Source organism: Drosophila kikkawai, chromosome 3L (genome assembly GCF_030179895.1).
Source record: "Drosophila kikkawai strain 14028-0561.14 chromosome 3L, DkikHiC1v2, whole genome shotgun sequence".
Lineage (NCBI taxonomy): Eukaryota > Metazoa > Arthropoda > Insecta > Diptera > Drosophilidae > Drosophila > Drosophila kikkawai.
The window spans coordinates 18,577,940-18,598,436 of record NC_091730.1 but is presented as its reverse complement, the minus strand read 5'-3'; the positions used below and the strand labels follow the sequence as shown (position 1 = coordinate 18,598,436).

The 20,497-nt window shown below is 37.8% G+C and overlaps 1 protein-coding gene across 2 annotated transcripts; it reads right to left on the bottom strand.

The window, feature by feature from the left end:
- Positions 1-297: 297 nt before the first annotated feature.
- nebu (solute carrier family 2 member nebulosa) lies at positions 298-19,804 on the bottom strand. Of its 2 annotated transcripts, XM_017160881.3 has the most exons (5): positions 19,446-19,804; positions 11,598-11,635; positions 2,481-3,101; positions 1,830-2,081; positions 298-1,752 (listed from the first exon to the last, which is right to left on the bottom strand). In XM_017160881.3, exons 3-5 carry the CDS (start codon positions 3,075-3,077, stop codon positions 1,174-1,176), a joined length of 1,428 nt encoding a protein of 475 aa, XP_017016370.1. In that variant the 5' UTR covers positions 3,078-3,101; positions 11,598-11,635; positions 19,446-19,804; the 3' UTR covers positions 298-1,173. The 2 variants fall into 2 exon arrangements, with proteins under 2 accessions (XP_017016370.1, XP_017016368.1); XM_017160879.3 differs by lacking the exons at positions 11,598-11,635; positions 19,446-19,804 and adding an exon at positions 7,537-7,979.
- Positions 19,805-20,497: the final 693 nt, after the last annotated feature.

Sequence of the window (20,497 nt, the reverse complement as noted above, 5' to 3'; positions counted from 1 at the left end):
AATTGAACGATGTATCGGAGGACACTGATTTTGACGAGGAGCTGGCAATAAAATACGATGAGCCACAGTATACAGAGCCAAAAGAACACTAATATCCTGAGACCCTGAGACCCGAGCAGCCACAACATTATTATCATAAAGAGCTCCACATTCCAAGGGATACTTTAATCGACTAGGAACTGACCATGATGGGCAACTAAATCAACCTGCACGGCACTTTTTCCGACGAGGAAATTTAAAAAAATCATCCTGCAAGGTCCACTAATATCTACAAATCCCCATGAATAACAAAGTTGGTTACATATTAAATATATATATTTATTTTTCGCGTTATCAATAGTTGTGTTATTTCATAAAAACTATGTTTATGCAAATTTAACAATGATAGACGGGGACTTTTTATAGCTTTCAGCTGTGAGCTGTGATTATTCAAATGTCGAAATATCGAAATATCGTTTTGAAAATTATTAAAATTATATGGTTTTTATTTCGGGTTTTATTTAATAAAATATTAACACTTCCCTAACGCTGTATGGGCGTAAATAAATAAATTTGCAAGGGGCTTACAACTTATATGAGCTATATGCTAAGTGAATGCTTCAGATTGGGACACAAACAGCTAGATATATATATATATATAGTTAATATACATAGACATACATATACATGGTACAAATATATATATTACGAATTATCGAACAAATGCATGCAAACACGTTTAAAAAAAACCCGAAAAGAAATGCAAAATTGCCAGTTAAATGTCGTAAAAACCGAATTCGTTGATTGAATGTGAAGTAACACTAAATAAGCATACATATACATATAGGCATTATGATATATATGTTTTTCTTACATTGCTGTTGTCTTTTCTATGGCTGCAAAAGCAGGCCGTTAACAGTGGCTTAACATTTCTCGCGGCTTTTCTGCAGTTGACCTTCAGTCTTCGCTCTTAGCTATAGTTTGCTGCAATTCTCCCGATCTCTTGACCTCCCGCTCTATGCCTAACCAAAACTCTATGCGAACATTAAATTCTATAAACAAATTCATCCATCCATTGCAAAGGGACCTTGCACTTAACGCGAACCTAAATCAAACGTAAATTAACGGCAAGTTAACAGTGATTTCCGGTTTGTCTCTCAGCTTCCGGTCTGCGATTTGCGCTCATCAAGCGATTTACTGCTTCTCCGTTCCGTTGACGGGAGTGGGAGCCGGGATGGACCTGTTGCCGGCCAGCTCCTGCTGGATCTCGTTCAGACTCTTGCCCTTCGTCTCTGGCACGGCAAAGAAGACAAAGAACACGCCCAGAACCGTCAGTCCGGCAAAGAGCCAGAAGGTGCCGCCAATACCAAGGCCCGCGTTTAAGTCATCAAACGTCTTGGTCACCACGAAGGCCAGCAGCCAGTTGGAGGTACCGGCCAGCGAACCGGCGAATCCCTTGATGTCAGTGGCAAACAGCTCGCCCATCATCAGCCATGGCACCGGTCCATAGCCCATCGAGAACATGATGATGAAGATGCACAGAGCAGCCACCGGCAGCCAGCCCAGGCTTTCCACCTGTGCCTCGTCCTGGCCTTGAAGGTAGAAGTAAACTCCGATGGCGGTGGTAGCAACGGCCATGGCAATGCCCGAGGCCAATAGGAGGATGCGACGGCCCAGCTTGTCCACCACCACGGTGGAGACAAAGGTGGCCACCACCTGCATGATGCCGATCAGAATGGTTGCCCACCTGGGTCCAATGCCAGTGTTGGCTTCCTGTAAGGGTAAAGGTTTTCAATTAAATATTTTCGTATTTTCTTTTAATTCGCAGGCTTTCCTGGACTCTAACCCACCTTGAAGATCCTTGACGAGTAGAAAATAACAGCGTTGATGCCGCACACCTGCTGGAAGAACATCAGACCCAGACTGATGGCCAGAGCCTTGCGGGTGACGGGTCGGTTCAGGGCAGACCACACATTGACCTTGTTCTCGCGGATTTCCCTATCAGTTTCACGCAGCTCCGCCAGCTCCGGCTCGTAGTCGTACTCCTTGCCACGCAGCCACTGGATGGACTTAATGGCACCCTCCGACCGATCTTTGGCAACCTGTCAAAGAAGGATTTCAGAAAGTTAGACATGCTTGTCGATTGTTTATCATTTTATCGTCCGCTTTTGATGGCAAACTCGTGGTGCTTTTCGTATCTTTTAGGTTTTGGTTTTACCGAAAGGTCTTTTGATTGACTTGACGATTATATCTACTCAAGATATACTTTACTTTAATTCAAAGGCGTCATTGAATGGAATTGTATATGTATATTATATATATATCGTGTAGATAATTTTTTAGTTAGGAATTTTTATCGAAAAGGAATTTTTGATTGACTTTCAGATTATATCTACTCAAGATACTACTACTTTACTCTAATTTAAAGGCGCCATTGAATTATATAAATAATAAAATCCTAATAATCTAATATTTTAATATTTAAAAAAACACAAACTCACCAAATAAGTGGGCGATTCCGGCATGAAGAAAAAGATGACTCCAAAGACGAGGGGCAGAATACCGCAGATGACGCTCACCCAGAAGATGTCCAGGCCAGCGCCAATGGCGTAAACAAATAAAATACCAATGGTGATCATCAATTGGAAGAAGCTGCCCAGCGTTCCACGAATATCCTTTTGGGCAATCTCACCGGTGTACATGGGAGCGGTCACACAGAAGGCACCGCCAGCGATACCGAGAATGAAGCGGGAGGCATACATCATGCCAACGTTGGCGGCCCAGATGAGCATCGCCCAGCCGACGATGAAGGGCAGGACCAGGAACAGCATGGTCCACTTGCGGCCAATCAAGTTGATGAGGAAACCAATGGGAATGCACACGCAGGCGGCACCCAGTGTCATGGCCGAGCCCACCCACGAGAACTGGGTGTCGCTCACCAGGAAATCATAGCCACTGTGGTTATCCACGATTTCCGTTTGGGCCGGCGAGGTCCAGCCCAAGAGGGTGCCGCAGGCAAAAGCGCCACCAGCTGCTGCAAGGGCGGCCACATATTGTGGCAGTTTCTTGGAGTTGTTCTCCGTGGATGTGTGCACCATGTTGCCGAGAAGATTCTCCTGATCCTGCAAAGAAAATAGAGAATTGGTAAGTAATTTTTAATAGAATTTAAAGATGCCTTAAAGCTGAAATGTCTTCTATATTCTGGCAAGAATTTAACTTTAATTTAGTGGCCAAGTATCCTTGCTGATGATCGTTCTTAGTTACCTTTCACAATTCTAAAGAGATCGTTTTTAGGGTAGATCGTTCTACTGTGACCAACTAATTGGGACTGAGGGCCAGTCCAGCAGCTACCTGTGAGTATTATCAAGCCTTGGGCTCCGATAAGAACCCCCCCGGCACAGTGATTAGGACATTTATTGGCGGACCGATAGGGGCATTCCATTGATTGGCCGTGCACCCATATTTATTGCACTCTCCCGGTAAAAAAAACAACTAAATAAAATTGGGCTATGCTCTCCTCATTCCGATTGTGAGCTGAAGTGCTTCATTATTTCATTACGCCGGTCACATAAACAGAAGTCGCCCCCGAAATTCACGCACACTCGCTGCCCCGATATCATTCATACGCCGAGTGGTCCGCAAATTATTATGATTTCGGGCAGGAAAAGCCTTTAAGATCTTAATATTGACTTAATATTTTAAGACAGAGATGCCGCGTGATCATGAAACTAAGAACTTGGGGCATTCCTATTATCAAATTGAGAGGTAAAGTAGTATAATTATTAAGTTCATGTGTTCCCACTTGACAAATTTTAATACACCGGTATGTATACATAAGTATCCGATAGAGTTTAAACGATAAGGGGAGATTAACTGGATGGAAATTACCAAATTAGGTAAATAAAACTTAATATATGGGTTGAAAACAGGATATTCTGCTATAATTTGTATTATTTTTAGGAAATCAGAGTAAATGGAGATAGAAAGGAACAGTTTAAACGCTAAAGGATTTGATTATGACCGATAAGTATTATTTATTTAAAGCCATTATATATATTTGACTTTTAAGATTAAGATTTAAGATTTTAAGCTCTTGCGTAAAAAAGATTATCTTATCTTTCAGATCATTTTGTTTAACTAGAAGGGAACCTAACTTCCGGTAGCCGAAAATGGTATACCTTTAAAATTTGCAATTGGATGAGGGGACTGAATTTGAAATCGATCATAAGTAAGCCAAAAATACATTAATTTTAATTTAGAAAGGATTTTTGTGTTGGGTTTTAATAGATAATAATAATAAAAAAAGCTAAATTGTTTCTTTTTTGGGACATGATCATGAATACATATGGTTTATAGGGTCAGAAATAACACCTTCTAACTATAATATAATTTCCTATAATATATATGTATAAAAAAAACATATATATCCCTAAAATAACCCTCAAATGTTTGCCATTCCATTCTATTTGTAGGCGTTTTTAATGAAGGCCTCCCAAGGGTCAAGCAGCGCCAATTACCCACATTCAAACACCTTGTTAGCTGTACTCCATTGACTTCCGTTCAATGGCCATAAATTACTGTATAATCAGTACAGACATATATAGCCTAGAATATCGCTAGCCTAATCAGTAAATTGCCAAAATATCAGCTATACATATGTACATGCATATATGAAAATATCATACATCAAATCAGCTGGCCATATTCGAGCTTTTTTATCAGGAGCTTTTCCAAGATATCTTTAGTGTTTATAAACATTTCGAGTAGGTGATATAGGTGATATATGGCTGTCTGCTTTATTGTCTGCTCATAAAAGGGGTGTGTTTTGATTTTACTCAATGGAAAAGCTTACTTTTATCTCGATTAGTCTTGACCTTTGACAAGTGTTTGTGAAAGATATATTAAAAGGAAATTCATGTTTTATTATAGTTAAGTTTACATTTTAGAGAGAGGATTTTCCTACTTCTAAGGTTAATTGTTCCGAGATCCAATGAAAAATTCCACAGTAAGGAAACCTACATATATAGCCATTTTATCTTCCTTCTATAGCCTATACACATATTTAAATTGGTGAATGTCGAAGCCATTGCTTGGGGGCAACTTCTAGAGAAATCCCAAGAAAATTCAAGAACTTAAAAAGCAAACCCAGCCCTGGCAAGCATAAAAGCCATTTGGCAAACCAACATATTGGTAATTTATAGCCATTTTCTCTTCGTCGCTTATTTTTTATATGCAAGTATACATACATATCTCATGTGTCGCCGCCCACTCAAGCAGCCCACTCGGAGTGCCATTGCCAATCTCGGCCCACGCCATGGAGGACAACAAATCACTTCCGTGAAAATGCAGGCCAAGAGTTGCAGCTGGATAGGAGATGGAAGCGAGTACTGTAAGTAAGTACGCCCACATATTAACTGTCATTTACTGGGCTCGGGACGGCGACGGGACACACCTCCGGAGAACTGGCTGCCAGTCGGGGAGAGCAAACGAAGCGTTCAAATCGTGGCTGAAGTGTCTGAAATCGATATCTGGCTAGATTCAGTTCCGTCTGCGGCTAATGTGGTCAATCCATTGGCTGTCCCTCAACCTTCTGTATCTAAATTTAGATTTACTGCCAGAACAACGGGGAGGGAATTCCACCCAAAACAAAGCCAGTAACCCTCCCCCCAGGATGACAACTGGCTGAGCGTCGGGGTCCAAGTTCGTTTCAATGTCAGTGACAGCAGGCGCAACAGTGCGCGTCATAAGCATGCTAATGTTATATGCATATATAGCATTCCTATAAACTGGTTCAAATAGCATAAGAAAATTCCGTTCAAATACTTAATAATTATTGATGTGTCTAGGTTAATTTATGTACGATAAACCTGTGCTATTAACCATAACATTTGCATTGCGGGATCTTAACTATTAGTAATATTTAGTAAAATTTAAATACGGTATTGTAAATTATTCTTTTCTTTAAAATATTTTAAAATAGTATGTTTTATAAGGCATTATTTATAACAATGATAAAATAAAATCAGATCAAGGCTGGTTTCTTGTAAGGTAAATAAATATGAAAGCCAAGATCAACTCAAATTTAAATAATCTTTTAGTTAACTTTGATTATTTTGCGACATCTAACAATAAGCTCAAGATTTTAAAAACCTTTTAGGTAATTTGGCTCTGTGATTTAAGCAAAATAAAGTGAAAACAGCTTTATGGCTAACCATTTAGGGTAACGTAACTCATTGATATTCAAATAATGTGCCTTACTATAGAGTGTGTTATCGAACTGGTCAACTTTTCATAATTTTTTTGTGTCGCCGCATTTCAAAATGTAAATGTTGCTCATAAAATTTTGTTGTTGCTGCCGGAATTGTGCACAACATTTTTAATGGTTTTGAAGGGGTGGTGTCGCAGTTAATCTGCTTGTGTGTTTTATTTTTACTAAAATAATACACAAAATTGTTGACTCATCAAGTGTCAGTCAGTGGAACGAGTTGTCCCGGTGAAATAATCACTCGAGTGCCTTTTTGTTCCACAAAAACATAAATCCATATCATGCTTATTGTTATAAATAATTTCTCTCTTCTGGGAATCGGTGATACGCCCCCTATTTTAGAGTGTTTACTTATCAAATTTTGTCTTTGCTTTTTTACCAAATGAGTTCCAAAAAGATAATACAAGATAGTGTTGCAGTCTTTTTTTTTATTTTATGCGACCTTGTCCAACATAAAAAAAGAAATAAAAATAGAAAGTTTCCACATCGGTCGGAACTCATTAGGCTGATAAGCTTGGCGATCCATCAATGGCGGGGCTTAGCTCTATGAATTTTGGAAACTGTTTGGGTTTCGGCAACCAAAACTCCAGATAAAAGACAACAATAATTGCTCTATAATTGCTTATCGTTAAAACTATATATGTAAAGCGGAAATGAAATGGGAAAGGTATTTGAACTCGTGCAATAAGCGGGAGAAATATGAAATTACTATTTTGTTTTTAGAGAAAAAAAATTAAACATTTCTGGCCTGATAATTGCCTGGTAAACTATTTATATCTCATATCTCTTTTTTTTGCGGCAACATCTTTGTGCTTTCAACTACGCGTTTGCTTTGCTAACAATTGAGATTGCTTTCGGTAAATATTTGATATTAAAGCTAAGTTTTTAGATGCTCTAACTTTTTTAAAAGTATAAACAATTTTATGTATTTTATGGCTAGGGTATTTGTAGTTCGATTTGTCCTTAAGCCCAATTTCCTGTCTCGTTTTTCTTTACTTCGCACTGCGTTAATTGGACTTTCGCCGTGGCTTCTACCAAGGTCATAATCAAAAATGATGCATTAACTTGGCTAGCCAGCTGGCCAGCGTAAATTAAGTTAACTTGGCCTGTGGCTCAAGTACACAGGAAAAAAGGTATAGAAGATATAGAAAATATTCTTTTGGTAAATAAGCAGATTTTGCCAAGAAATATCTTTTTCTTTAACAAGAAAATCTATGATTTTTTATGGTTTATTTGCGTCTTTTTTTGCATAATTTTCCCTCTGTGTTTTATGTCTTAATTTTTATGCGTACATGTGGAGTGGAGCTGGTGCGTCCATTATCGCTGGCTTTGACGATTTTGACCGCTTGCCGGGAACCGTACTTGGCCCCATTCTCGGCGGATTCCAGCAGGTGGGAGCTCTCCTCGTTGTTGGTTCCTGGCTTTTTGGCAACCTCCTCGCCGCTGGAGTTGCTCGACGATGCGGTGGACATCTTGAAGGGATTATGTAAACTTCGGGTGGGGTTTTCTTGGGAGTTGCGATGGGGATATGTTTCTCCGTATTCCTCGGTGCTCTATTGTCTAATCTTAACCGCTTTATATCACTTTTCACGGCACTTTTATCGGGACAATAATAATCAAATTGGTTGAGTAATACGATATGTCCTTTGGCTTGGCTCTTTGTCCTTTAGCACGTCGTCTTGGTCGACCACCCACGTAGCATAGAATACTTTAAGGCGCATGCGCATCAACGGCGAAACATGTTGCTGCCCAAAAAATTAATACCGTAAAACCGTAGTTGCTTATATTTTCTGCACAGTGATAACAATTTTGGATATGATTTCGAATATTTCAAAGATATTTCTGGATATGTTTGGGATTCGGTGACTTCTTCCTCGAGTCGACCGTCCGCACTCGCGTGTATCTGTATCTTGAACTTGGTATCTTTAACCGCACGCCACGAATGCTGGCTAGCAAATGAATGGCGCGCCAAACAATGAAAAGGCCTCCGCCGGGCTCTGGCTCTATGTGGACTCGCCGTCGCTCTCCAAGTTCCCCCCGAATTCTCGTCGCTCTCAGCTCTATGCACGCTCCGGTTTGCGCGCCCCGAGAACTGGTCTCTGCTTTTCTCTTTCTCTCTCTCCAGCGACCATGGTCCCGGTCCCTGTCCCGGGGTAAAGACTCTATATGCATCCGAGGCTATTGACTCGCGGCAGACAGCAAACTGGAATTGCAGGCGCCTCTGCGCTGCACAGATTTTCGTTTATTTCGGATCGCCGGTTCAGGGTTCTGCTTGAAATTGCATGCAACCCGCCGCGGAGTGGATGCAACTCTTGGCTGCACAACACATGGCGGCCATCTCCTGGGCATCCGTTGCCTCTGCCTGTCCATTAAGTTAAGTCAATGCAAATTTATGAATCTGCAATTGATCTGTACACGTAGTAATTGCTTAACGGTAAGTGGTTTCAAGGAGTGGAAAATTTTTAATTGAAAACTTGGAAAAGTTTTAAGAATAGTTTTTGAAATATTTAATTTCTTTGATTTGTTTGTATACTAAATATGACCTATTTATTTTAAAATATTTAAATTTTTAAAATATATGATCAATATATCTTAAAATTATAAATATATCGATTTTATCGATAAATATATTTTTATTTTTATCGCCTCAAATCATATAAAAATCGATGATTCAATCATAAACATCACTGTTACAAATCAAAACAATTTTCAGTATTTAAATCAAGAAAATCTGAAAAAATTCCTAAAACGATTAACAACCCAATAAACCTGATAAATCCCATCAATATGTTTACAAGTTTACAAAACCGCAAAGACAGGAAATTAAAATGTATCTGTACTTTGTGTATAGATATCCACGTGTCATACACTGTTTACTGAATTTCCCGTATGCAAACAAAGATTAAACAGAAATAAAGGCTGCCGACCGTCTTGGGAATCGGGAAATACATATGTCGTAGATATCTATGTACGAATTGTAGAATTCCCATTATCATTTCCAATTCCATTTAACCAAACGTCGTGGAGTACACTATTTGCCTAGCTGCTATGCAAACCCAGCAAACGCAGCACGTTCAATGGATCCCGTTTGTTGTGGGGCCAGAAAATGTGTCTGCCACTGAGCATAATGGATTGCCTCTTACGGTGGCTTGCTGCAAATGAAAATGAGCATTTCCAGGCTTTTCGTATTTTTCGATAAATAAATACGACACAGCTCCCCCAGCTCCGAGCTAAAAATGGGTCAGATAATGAGCACCTTTTTATATAGCAACTTGAGTAAAACAGTGCCTGTAAAGAGTTCTGGGATGTTATGGAAATTTCGGGCATACAAATGGCTTATAAAGCAGCACGTGAACTTAATTGTAAGTGGCAGGTATTTATATTGAGACCTCATACGTGAAAGGCTTTCCATATTTTATAATTTATTTATACAAGAATTTTTGTAAAGTCTCCAAAAGTACTTAAGAATGGTGAACACAAAGAAAAAAATTGTTTGACATTTAGGATTATGATATTTAAAATGTTAATGCTTTGGTTGTTATTTTTAAAAGCATATAAATAATGATAAAAAACCGACTTTTTAAAGATGAAGATATAAATAAAGGAGGAAAAGATTTAAATATTTTTTAAATCAATAAAAATAATACCTAAAAATCTGCTTTAAATAAATAATAATTATAATTATATATAATTCATTTAATTTAATTTCTGTGGCATTTTAAATAAAATATTAAATATTATTTTTCATTTTAAATTCACAGTTAATATAATATTTCACCTATACTTTCCTATCACCCTTTTTGCTCACTGTAATTATGATAAAAATCGCTTAGTGTCGAGCTTGTCCTAACGCAACCCTGTTAACGTTTTGTGTATACGCTTTGTCCACACCCTTAACCTTGTCCCCTGCACTCCCAGCCCCCCCTATTTGCCCCACTATGACCTGCGGGGCATTAACGCAGCTCCGGCGGGACTTGGAATACAACCAAACATTTGGCACGCTCCACGCTTGGAACAGGCTCACAGAGCGCCCAAAAGCATGCTCTCGCTGCTACCTGCTGCGACAGCGTTTTAGCATGTACAGAAAATATGTGTATCTGTGCAGCTGTATCTACACCCAGAACACGCAACGCTCCCCAGACTGAGTGGCTATGTGTGTGTGTGAATTTACCTACTAATTACGAGGGAAAGTGCAAAGGGTATAGTCAAGCCAAGAAAATAATGATGATTAAATGCGCGACGTTATGCAACAGAAAGCTCATTAGCAGTGGGCCAACGTTGACATTGGCCCTGGTTTGGTGAGCAGCAGTGTAGCTACGTCACGCAGCCATGTATCTGATAGATACATTTCATTCCATGAGGGGCGTGCGCCGCGTGACGTCACGGAAGCCAAGCCCCAAGAATCTCGACCAATCAGCTAAGGCAGAACACAGAACGAGCCTCTCAAAAAAGTCTGAGAAAACTAAGCGAATATGCAGAACTAAATAAATATGCGAATATACAGCGGAGAGCAAAAGAATATGGTAAAATATTATGAGGTCATAATAATTATTTTGAAAATGTTCTTGAATTTATTTTATATTTATTTGTTGAACTCTATGGAAGACCTTGAATTATTTAGTAATTCATCAGTGTTTTAAAAAAAATAAAAAGCTTTACTGGTTTGATTTTAATCCCTTGACAATATTTTTAAATGCCTTTAAGTTTTTGGCTTCCTTTAGTTTAAATAAATTACTATTATTAATTTATGTTTAGTTTCTTTAAATACACCCCACTTAAATGCTATCATAACTCCCTCTGCTGTATCGTCTGTTTATCTCTGTGAATAAATGTAAATATTTTCTTCTTTTCTGAAATTATTCTTGGCTTGCGCTGCTGGCCCGCGAATATCACGCGATTTATAGCTTTCGGTTCAAGTGCAGCTACCAAATATTTTCGCTGACCCACCATAATATCTTTACCAACGACCTACATTTGAACTTGTGACAGGGCCAACATGATGTCAACAGCTCCAAATTCGATAAAATTCTATTTTACCGCCACCCCCAAGCAGGCCAAAGAAGCCCAAAATCAATAAGGCGTCCTCGACGACGACCCAAGGTGAATGTATCTTATATACATGTATATTTTGGCCATAAATGTGGGTGCCTGGTCTTACGCCATGCAATTTGTCAGCTAACTGATGAAATTATTTCGTAAAATTTCTGGATTTTAAACGAGAATGTAATTATTCCTCGTAAATTTACATTTTTAATGCAGCGAAATTGTTCTTTGTTTTAGGTCAATGTCATGCCATTAAAAAAGCTGTTTAAATTAAATGTTTTTAATTTAAATTCATGTTGTTTATACTTACAATTAATGTTCACAGATTCTTGATAGAAACAACGATTTCTGAAATGAGAAAAAAAAGATATATATAAGAAAAAGGTAAACTAATGTTAAATTTATTAAATAAAAAAATTTAAAATATTTTTTTTGGCAAGTCTATAAAATTGTTAAGTCTTACTTATTTCATTTCCTTAAATTTAATTTCAATATAAGTTCATTATAAGTGCTTCTTAATGAATTTGAATTTAGTTTTGAAAAATTCAATGATAAGTGAACGGGATAAAAATTAAATATTTGTAAAAAAAATAAGTTAACATTTTTTAAATTAAATTTTGTTTTTTTGTTTTGTATTAAATCACTAAATTCTTTATTTTAACATATTTTAATCTGACGTATTGTCAACGGACAAAAGCTTATTGCTCGGAGAAGCTTCCCTGTGGTTTTAAAGCTTTACTCCTATCGTTTAGCTTGTGACAATGCCTCTCAAACTGTGCATTTAAAATGGAAACTGGTTTCCTAACTGTATAAAAGAATTAACCCAAAATTCTCACTAAAATGCTATGTAAATAAAAATAGATAAATATTTAAACATTTCTTTTTTCCATAGAATTGTCAAAACACTTGCTTCACTTTTTGTTGCTCGTGAATGAGCCATAAAATTAAGCAAGAATCGAACGTTTTCTGAATGACTTTTATTTCTTGCAACTCTTTAAATTGTAATGTATTTAAGAGATTATTAAGACAAAGGTCTTACGACATTGGGCTTGACTAATATTGTATATATTGCAACGAATATGGCAATTGGCAGTAAATAATTTCCTCTGAAATTCCACTGATAAGCCTTCCCTCACCTCACTCACCTGTTAACCCATAAATACTTGTCTAGGCACATTTTATCTCTAGCCAAAAAAAAAAAAAAAAAACACCATAGACCCCGCAATTTATTGCCAAAAAAAAGCTATTGGCCTGACTATAGCCATCGATCATATTGTTTTTGTTATTAGTCAGACAATCGGGCAGACAGCAGAAAGAAGCCCGAAGAAGGCCAGGCAGGGGGGTGCCTTTAATCTCGTATCCTTATCACCATGAAGCTGCAGCGTGGCGATATTGGATCCCCTTACCCTTGCCAGGGGGCATATTTCGGTGCCTTATCGCAGTTATGTCACCTGAAGTTGTATTTTGGCTGCCAAATCGTTTTATGGCCCCCCATCGAACCCAATAGATTTCCCTATCAGGCCATTCCAGATATGGTTGCCCGAAGTATTTATTTATGTGCACGGCAAATCGCAGATCGAGTGCATTGCCGATCGGTCAATCGGGGCCTGGAGTTATAACTACTACAAGTACCTCCCAAAAAACAGTTTGATTGACAGATCGTAGAGATATAAATACATGATATAGAGGCATAAAACCATCCGATTCTGTCACTGAAGAACTGGCGCCGCCGAACACGCCCCCACATTCAGCGTACAATCCCATGAACCACACGCAGCGCAGGCCTTAACAAGAGATTTCCTTATTAAATTCAGTGAAAAGCGATTATATATATTTTGAATATCTAGGCGTAGCGCTCACTCACTACCTAGAGCTTGGGAATTTATTAGAGCCAATTGAGCGCACTTTACTTTGATTAAAAGAAATCTTTATGGTTTACTTGCGCTCAGATAAAACACAAAAATATAAACATTGCTTCAAGACCCATGTCAAAGATATAGCTTAAAACGATAAGATTTGTGAGTGACTAAAGGGAAAGGTATTTTGTTGTTGTCTTGAAGAATAGAATAGAGCTTTAGAAGTTCAAGTTTGCTTGGAGTTCTTGGTAGTTTAACGTCTAGATTCCTTGAGTTATACCGACATAAGCTTACGATTAGTTTTCTTATCAACTTTCACTGTTTTAAATTTTCCAAGATCGTCGTTATCAGTTCTCGATTGTAGGCACTCAAAAATTCCCAGAAACAATCTTTGAACTTTAACAAAAACAGCAATATTGGTTCTCCTTAGCTCAGAACATTGATAATCCATCTATAGAATACGCTTTTAGTAGTCGCAACTGTGAGGTTATTTTGTGGCTCAATAATTGAAGGCACTAGTTATACCAAATACTTGTGCAACTATTAACTGTGCCTTGGCTATAGTGTTTGATCAACCATGAAGTGGCGGGGCTATTGGTCAATGAGCTCCGTTCTTGGCTGGGACAAGTTCAAAGTCTTCGCCATTGATTTGCGTAATGAGGCGCGTAAAAGGGGGAGGGCGATAATCTCTTGATTAATATTAATATTTCTATTACTTAGCTCTGGTTGTCACAATCTGGGGGCCCAGTTGTTGATTCTATTGTTGCTCAGAGGCGCGAATTGTGGGCTCGCATTGACGCAGGCTGGAGCTTGGGGACGAGCCCCACAAGAAGCCGGGAAGGTCAATCATTTGTCGGCCTGAGGAGGCGGGATTTTGCGACAAGTGCATTCGCATTCGCCGCCGGGAGTTCACTGGGTTTATCAGGTATAGCAGTCCAAGTGGGACGATCCACGTCTGGCCCCAGGCGATTTCAATAAATACACATTAATAATATTAATCATATATATTTATATGTAAGTTGTTTTCTTCGCTGAATCGCCTTTGCATTTTCCTCTCGTTAGCGAGCTGCCGGTTGCTGAGATCCTAGTGCCTGGAAAATGTTGAAAGCTCTACCGATGGCTCCGGCCCAGGGTCCAAGTTCCTCGGTGTGATAAGGGGTTCTACGGTAGCTGCAGTTGATTAACACTCAACTTAAACAGACGATAAGCGACGAACCGAGATCCTCATTAGATTTAATGTGCGGCACAAGTATTTTATTATTAGATTTTCCTACGTTATTAGCACAAGTTTTCAGTCTTATCATCGTCTTTATCGGGAGGAACTTGCTCTTGACTCGTGTCACTTACAACACAGTCAAACAAAGTGGCCTAATTTGTGTCATTATGGTCCTGATGAGAGGGCACTCGACTCCAGAAACCTCGTAAATCTTATCAACCTCAAGTTATCGGTGAAGGATATCGCTAATATGATTGATATATCTTTTGTTTACATTCAATTCTTCGATTGCACAATCCCACAAGCTATAAACAAGCCACAATCAATTGTAACCGTGGATAAACAAGATAGCATTCGTAGCAAAAGTTCCCCGATTGCCACTCGACAGGCCCTTAATACGCTCATCTAATAATATGTCATTACGTTTCTGGCACTGCAATTTCACATTTCAGAAAACTAAAGTGAAAAATGACGGGAAAACGTCTTGGAAATTATAGTCATACTTATGAGTTAATGCTAAGCGTGAGAGTGGACAGTTTGTCATGTGTTTTCTTCAACTGATAACATAAGCAAGCATCAGACAACTAATAGACTTTTGAATAAAAACACTGATAAGAGTATAGAGACCACACAAAGTGTGAGTATATATTAAATATTTCTCGCCCTCGACTACAAAAATGTGAACTTAAGCGCCCAAGTTCAGGGATAATAGTGTTGTTTTGAAATCGAATCGTCGTCTCCAAGCGAATATACTGAAAACCCCAAGGGAATCGATCGCCAAAAATATCAGTATATAAATTACAATTATCAACGATTTCCGCTCTTCCTGGCGTAGCGATTAATTAGAAGTGAAAATAACAATGAGGCCTTTGATATGGACCGACATACAAAAACAAGTTTAGCTGCAGCCGATAATGAGGCAGGCCCGTTACGTTAAGTCTCCAAGAAAACAGATGCAAATTTATAAATAAACGCGAAATGAATGTAATGCCAGACGTTAAAAATATTATTTAAACATATTTACGTTTTTAAAATAACAAAATGTAAGCGACAGTCAAAGGAAGTTAACCAAAAATAAAGTTAGGCGTAAATAAATGGAAATAAAATAATGAGGCATAATTCTATATTCGATCATGGAGGGGAAATGATTAGAAACAATCTCAATATATGGAAATTCTAAAAAACCCGATATACTTTATTAAAAGTTCGAGTGACATTTCCTAAGCGAAAGAGCCACATTTCACATTTTCTACCTAAATTTGCACTCGCTAATCTTCCATTTAACAATCAGCTTCCGCTCGCTAAATTGTACAAAAAATACTATAGGTAATCTGATATATGTCAATGCGTAACCGGCAGTATATAGCCTGATACAAAAAAAGTAAATTGAAAAGCCGTCATCAACGTCAGCGCAGCTGATTGACTGACTGATTGTTCTCGTTCGGAGAAGCTCCAAACTAGAGGGGTGTACAAAATTATTCAGCTTGCACTGAGATCTGATTAGTATTCCCTCAGAATTTACGGAAAACCCCCCGAACTGCCGTACATGGAGTAAAAGAGGAACTGAAGTTCCATAAAAGTTCAAAAAGTGCATGCACAGCGTAAAAACGTGATATTTCGAACAACAACAAATCTATTGCAATTTCTAAGGCATTTGAGAAATAATAAAAACAAACCTGAAATGCCTACATAAAGTACTAATTATATTTTAAGGTATTCTCAAATGCGACGGTTTTCATTCATTCATATCAAAAAGTTGTTTTTAATTATTAAAACATGATCGGAATGTTTAAGTAATTTGCACAATATTAAAGTGCGTTGAGCGAACCCGTTAAAGCTCGGCTTAAACGTGTCAAAGTTCTATAAACTCAAATCAAATTTTGAACTCTTTTCAACTCTGTAGAGAGAAAAGATGCAAGAATTTATGTCTATCAGCCAAGGGGCTTGGTTTTATATGTAAAAGATATTTTATGAATTGAAAAAGCTTTATATATATTGATACATTTCCCAGTCAAAGGTCTATAAATATTTCTAGCGATAAATTCTCCAAGATTTCCTCAAACAGTTTCCTCTCTACTCAGATGCAGGAAAATATTCTACAATTTCCCGCAGCCAATGCGTGGGTGTCGTCAACGATTTATGCGCCTTTGATTTCCCAACTTGACGTCACAGAAAATTCTTACGCACTATTTTTAGTAGCTTTCTCTGCAATAAGTTTTTTTTTCTATATCTATAAGCATAAAGATTAGGGATATACATATGTGGGATATATGCAAATTTGAACTTGACAGAGAAACTTTTATTTTGCCTTTCGTTAGCCAAATAGTTTTCAACACCTTTTCATTGATTAAAAGCCAATCACACAAATGAGTCAACAAAGTGGCCAAGGCCACCGGAATGTATCTGTTGTATCTTGTAATTGTATCTCGGTGTGTGTGCTTAGAGGGGTCACTGCAGTTTGTTTACATTTTTCAGGTGGAACACCCCAGTTCCCTCTGACGTCACAGAGCTTCGATTGAATTACAAGCAACAAGCCATCGCCACCCACCGAATTGCCTCCCCTACCGCCCCCTTGTCAGTTACCTGTCCGCGACACGTGATGTTAATTTTTCCCGTTTGCTTGTTTGCTTAGATTTAGTTGTGGGAAAGCGCTTATCCCCCCCGTTTCTTATATGCATTAATCTCCATATTTCCTCAAAAAAGGAATCCCCGTTTTTAGTTGTAAAAAATTAAAGTAAATAAAAGTTTACATTGCCTTGAACTAGGCCGAGTTAATTGGATTAGCTGGGGAGTGTATTTTTGCTTTGAGCAGCCGCAAAAAAAATGTGTGTATTTTAGTGGAAGAGCCACCTGCTCGTAAACAAATGCAAATGGATTGACTTTAATGAACTAACCGAGTTTTGTTTTAAATAAGTTCGCTTATTATTTGGTGAATAAGAAAGGGCGGGTGGTATAATAAACAAATTCTGAGAAATGTTTCCTACTTACATATATCCTATTACCTAAGGAGTTTCTATATCCGACCAGAGAAAATTAAATTAAGTTATAGATATACTACTATATTAAAAGATATCTAAGCTGTTTTGAGAATATAGTACTCTTCAGAAAATGTAATTCTTAAGGTTTTACCTCCAACATATATAATTTCTTAATCTCCATTAAAATTATGATAATGAATTAAATATTAAATCTTCCCTTTCCCCCAAGTTGCTCCCAATTAAGAATACGTTATAAAAAACACCTAATAATAAAAACAAATATATATAATACTCAAAAAATGCAACAGGTTTGATAAAAATACATGTATATAATATTATTCCTTGGAATTATTCCAACCTTAAGCTTGAGGAGTTTCCCAAATGGGATCAGGGTCTTCAAGGTAGAGTGCATGGAGAGACTGTGCCATTGAATCCATCGACTTATCAGTAGTTAACTTTTCTATTAGCTTATCTATTGATCTAGAACATTTCATGTAAAAGGGGAATTCTTTTATTTTAAACAGACATTGTTGTTCATTGCACAGAAAATTAACAGGTACGTGATTATTATTTCAATCGGAAAAGGTGCCTCTACCCATTTCGATTCGAAATCGAAAATTAATTATAACACAAAAAAAAATAAGAGGTTTAGCCGGGGATTTTTACAGATTGCTCGGGAAGATATACGTGGAAGTGCTCTGCGGTTGGGAAACTTTAATGTTCTCTTCGGGAATTCAAGCCAAGCTCGGCGGGGGCTTGGGGATCATGCCATAAATAAGTGTGTAGATCGTGTATTTTATGAATCGAATTTGTTTATGGCCCATGTTGACATTTGGCACGTTCCCGTGTCTCATCAAATTTACGCTTAACTCAGCACAAAGCTTTTCCCCCATCGAAAATGCAGTAACATGTTCTCGGCTCGGTTCTTCATAGATATTTCAGTTCCGAAACTCGTGTAGCGCCTAATTAATCATTGTTGGGGCTTTCGAAAACATCCAAGGGGGAAGTGTTGAATCACGGGACGGGGACTCCAGCCCCTGACTTTTGCATAATTTTCTTTTCCCCTTCCCTATAATTCTAGTATGCACTACTGACACAAACTGTAAAAGCGGCTTTGTCGTTTTCCACCTCTTTGTTTTAGTTACAGATTTTCTAAAGTTGCTTGCTCTCTAAGCTGCTCTAATTTATTGTCTTTTATTTTATTTATTTATTTTCAAACACAGCATATAATTTTTGTAGAACATTTTTCACTATAAACATTGACGTCAAAAAGTATATTTTCAAATGTTCAACAAGTTTTTTGAATGTTTTGTTCGTTTTTTTTTGTACTCAGGCTAATCTATGTGATTTAATGAATGGTTTTTAAATATCCCGTGACCAGCACACCCTTAATTAGCCTGACGTAAAATTAAACAGGAAAATATTGAATACTTTTTGTCAAGTATGTTATATAAAAGAAAAAATATTATTATGTTTTGGGCATGTTGTAAAATTAATGTGAAAAAAATATAATATTGTTTTAGTAGAACTAAACAAAAACGGACATTTCCTAATTATTTTTTGTCTTGTTAAATGATAATAATTCTTATAATAATATCTAAATTTTGTTAGTTAATTATTTTTGTTGATTAGCTGCAACATTATACACCAAGAAGCTATTAAAATTATATTCAAGACATATTTATTTGTATTTATTTTCGTTTTATTTCAGTTTAAAATTTCTGAAAATATTCAAAACAAAATATAACGTCATATATTGCACCTAATCTTTATTATTTTTAATTTGTTCTAAAATATATAGTTTGAGTTAGTGGAAAATTTTTGAAAACATAATATTTCTGTTTCAAAGACACACAATGTTTGCTATATATTTGTACCGAAAACGAAAATGTACTCAAATTTGATACGTTTTCCGTGATTTCTTTTTCAAATATTTTTGTATTTTTCTATTTTTTCCTCTGCCCGGTAATTTATCACTTTGCCCGCTCTTTTCGTATAGATTTGCGTACTTTGCGGTTTCTTTTGCCGGGGCAAATATGCTTGACAAATCAGTGGCTCTAAAACCGAGTCAAAAAAGACCGGGTGAACAAAAACACTCTCAAACTTACCCGCCGAAAAAAACAAAACAAGCAAGAACCCAACGTGCTTTGTTGTTCTTGTTGTTGCCCTCACAGCTTCCTCGCTCGAAGTCGTGAACTTGAATTGTCCTTTGTGAACGCGGGAAAAGAGGCGGCTCCTCCTTTCTTTTTCGATTCTCTTGCAGTTTGTTTTTTTTTTTGTGCGGTGCAAAGAAAGTGCACGTAATTATGGTAAAATATACAGCGGCTGACAAAATTACAGTTCACACACACGCACAGAAGGAGGGGAGACACAGTTACTTGGACATGGACGAAACAGCAGTTCCTTATTTTGGAATTTATTCTAAAGAGAACCGCGCGCGTCGGATTCGCAAAAACGACTGATAGCGTTGATATAGACGGGCCTCCCTTGTCGACGTTGACGGCCGTGGCAGAGCGGCGGCGGCGGCAGCAGCAGAGCGGTAGAAAAGCACTGCTGAACACACACCGTTAGTACGTTGCTTTTGCTTTTGTGGGAAATTTAGCGCTCTTGTTCTTGTGCTCTCTTGCATCTCTCCCTGTGGTTGTTGTTTTTGTTGTTGTAGCTGTTACTGCCATCTCTCCATGTAATTATTGTTGTTGCTGTACTTTTATCTTTTCGTATGGTTGTTGTTGGTGCTCTGCCATCTCTCCCTGTGTTTAACGTTCTTCCATCGCTTCCTATTACGGATTATGCTTAACCGTAACGTTCTTCCTAAACTACGTTGACGTCACAAATGGGGGGTTTGTGGAAATTTAAAGCCTACGTGTGGAATTTCATCACGTCATTTAAGCCCAATTGTGGGCGGTCCTGAAGGATGCTTGCGGCATCGTCCTTGGCAGAGGACGCGCAGCTTCTTTTCGCGCACTTTATTACGGCTTACGCAAGCAACGTAAGCTTATCACGTAATCTGAAGCGCACACAGGATAATTTTACTAAAGCCACGAACGATTGCTGCAAGAACTAAAATAACATAAAGAAAATATTTTAAAAATAAATAAATTATCACACGACTTGAATTCTTATTAATTATTTATTGATTCACTTGATTGGACTATTTTTT